This window comes from Heterodontus francisci, unplaced genomic scaffold, assembly GCF_036365525.1.
Source record: "Heterodontus francisci isolate sHetFra1 unplaced genomic scaffold, sHetFra1.hap1 HAP1_SCAFFOLD_51_2, whole genome shotgun sequence".
NCBI classification, from domain to species: Eukaryota; Metazoa; Chordata; class Chondrichthyes; order Heterodontiformes; family Heterodontidae; genus Heterodontus; species Heterodontus francisci.
In genome coordinates, this window is record NW_027141369.1 from 3,720,226 (window position 1) to 3,721,546 (window position 1,321).

Genomic DNA, 1,321 nt, shown 5'->3' on the forward strand with positions numbered 1-1,321 from the left:
CGTGGTGAGAAGAGCCCTCCCCGTCAGATCCTTCCTGCACGCCTGAAGTCTCACCCCCTCCGCACAATGCCCTCGAGGTGGCTGTGGTGAGAAAGAGACGGTTGCCCACCTCCTTCTGGAATGTGTCTTTGCAAAGCAGGTGTGGAGAGAGATGCAGTGGTTTTTGTCGAGGTTCATCCCAAGCAGCTCTGCAACACAGGAATCTGTGCTCTATGGGCTGTTCCCAGGGACGCACACCGAGATAAACATCAACTACTGCTGGAGGACTATCAATTCGGTGAAAGACGCCCTTTGGTCTGCCCGAAACTTGCTGGTCTTCCAGCACAAAGTGTTGTCCATGACCGAATGTTGCAGACTGGCACATTCCATGGTCCAGGACTATGTGCTGAGGGACGCACTAAAGCTTGGGGCAGCCGCAGCAAAGGCTCAATGGGGAAAGACCACTGTGTAAGTTCCCCTCATCAAGCTGAATGGAGGGGCTGGATCCATGGAAAACCCCTCGAACTTTATCTGGAAAATATTTGTGTGCTATAAAATGTAAAAATGTATCTGGCATGACAAATGAAATGGTTGTGAGGCAACTCACTCCTTTATTGAAGGAAACTGACCTCCTTTGCACTGTTTGTATTTTTTGACTTGATGCTGTTTGAAACTGTCCGGTAATGTATTTTTTTTTCCAGATTTTGATGAATAAAGTATATTTTGGAAATAAAAAAAAAGGTCTGGAAGAGGAAAGACCAGCGGGAAAGCTCGGGCCAAGGCCAAGTCTCGCTCCTCCCAGGCTGGAATGCAGTTCCCGGTGGGTCGTGTTCACAGGCTCCTGAGAAAGGGTAACTATGCTGAGCGTGTGGGTGCCGGAGCCCCGGTCTATCTGGCTGCTGTGCTCGAGTATCTGACCGCTGAAATCGGCGAGCTGGCCGGTAATGCGGCCCGGGACAACAAGAAGAGCCGCATCATCCCCAGACACCTGCAGCTGGCGGTCCGCAATGACGAGGAGCTCAACAAGCTTCTGGGAGGAGTGACCATCGCTCAGGGCGGGGTGCTGCCTAATATCCAGGCCGTGCTGCTGCCCAAGAAAACCAGCGCTCAGAGCTCCCAGAAAAAGTAAAGCGGCCAAAATGTCATCCAATAACCCAAAGGCTCTTTTCAGAGCCACCGACAGTCTCTGTGAAAGGGCTGGTTACTGTCAGGAGGGAGTCAGTGATGGAGTTATTGTAACAGTGGATTGACCTGTTTCACATCTGTCCAGGTGTGTTTTCCGTTCCCTCTCTGGATTGCGCTCTGTTTCTCTCCTCACACATCCCCCTGTACCCACCCACCC

The 1,321-nt window shown here is 51.7% G+C and overlaps 1 protein-coding gene across 1 annotated transcript; it reads left to right on the forward strand.

Annotated features, from left to right (window-relative positions):
- Positions 1 to 727: 727 nt before the first annotated feature.
- Positions 728 to 1,108, forward strand: LOC137363000 (histone H2AX-like; the record flags this gene model as incomplete). The annotated part of the gene is made up of 1 exon (XM_068027119.1): positions 728 to 1,108. A coding segment is annotated over one exon (381 nt), but the record flags the coding sequence as incomplete, so codon positions are not given.
- Positions 1,109 to 1,321: the final 213 nt, after the last annotated feature.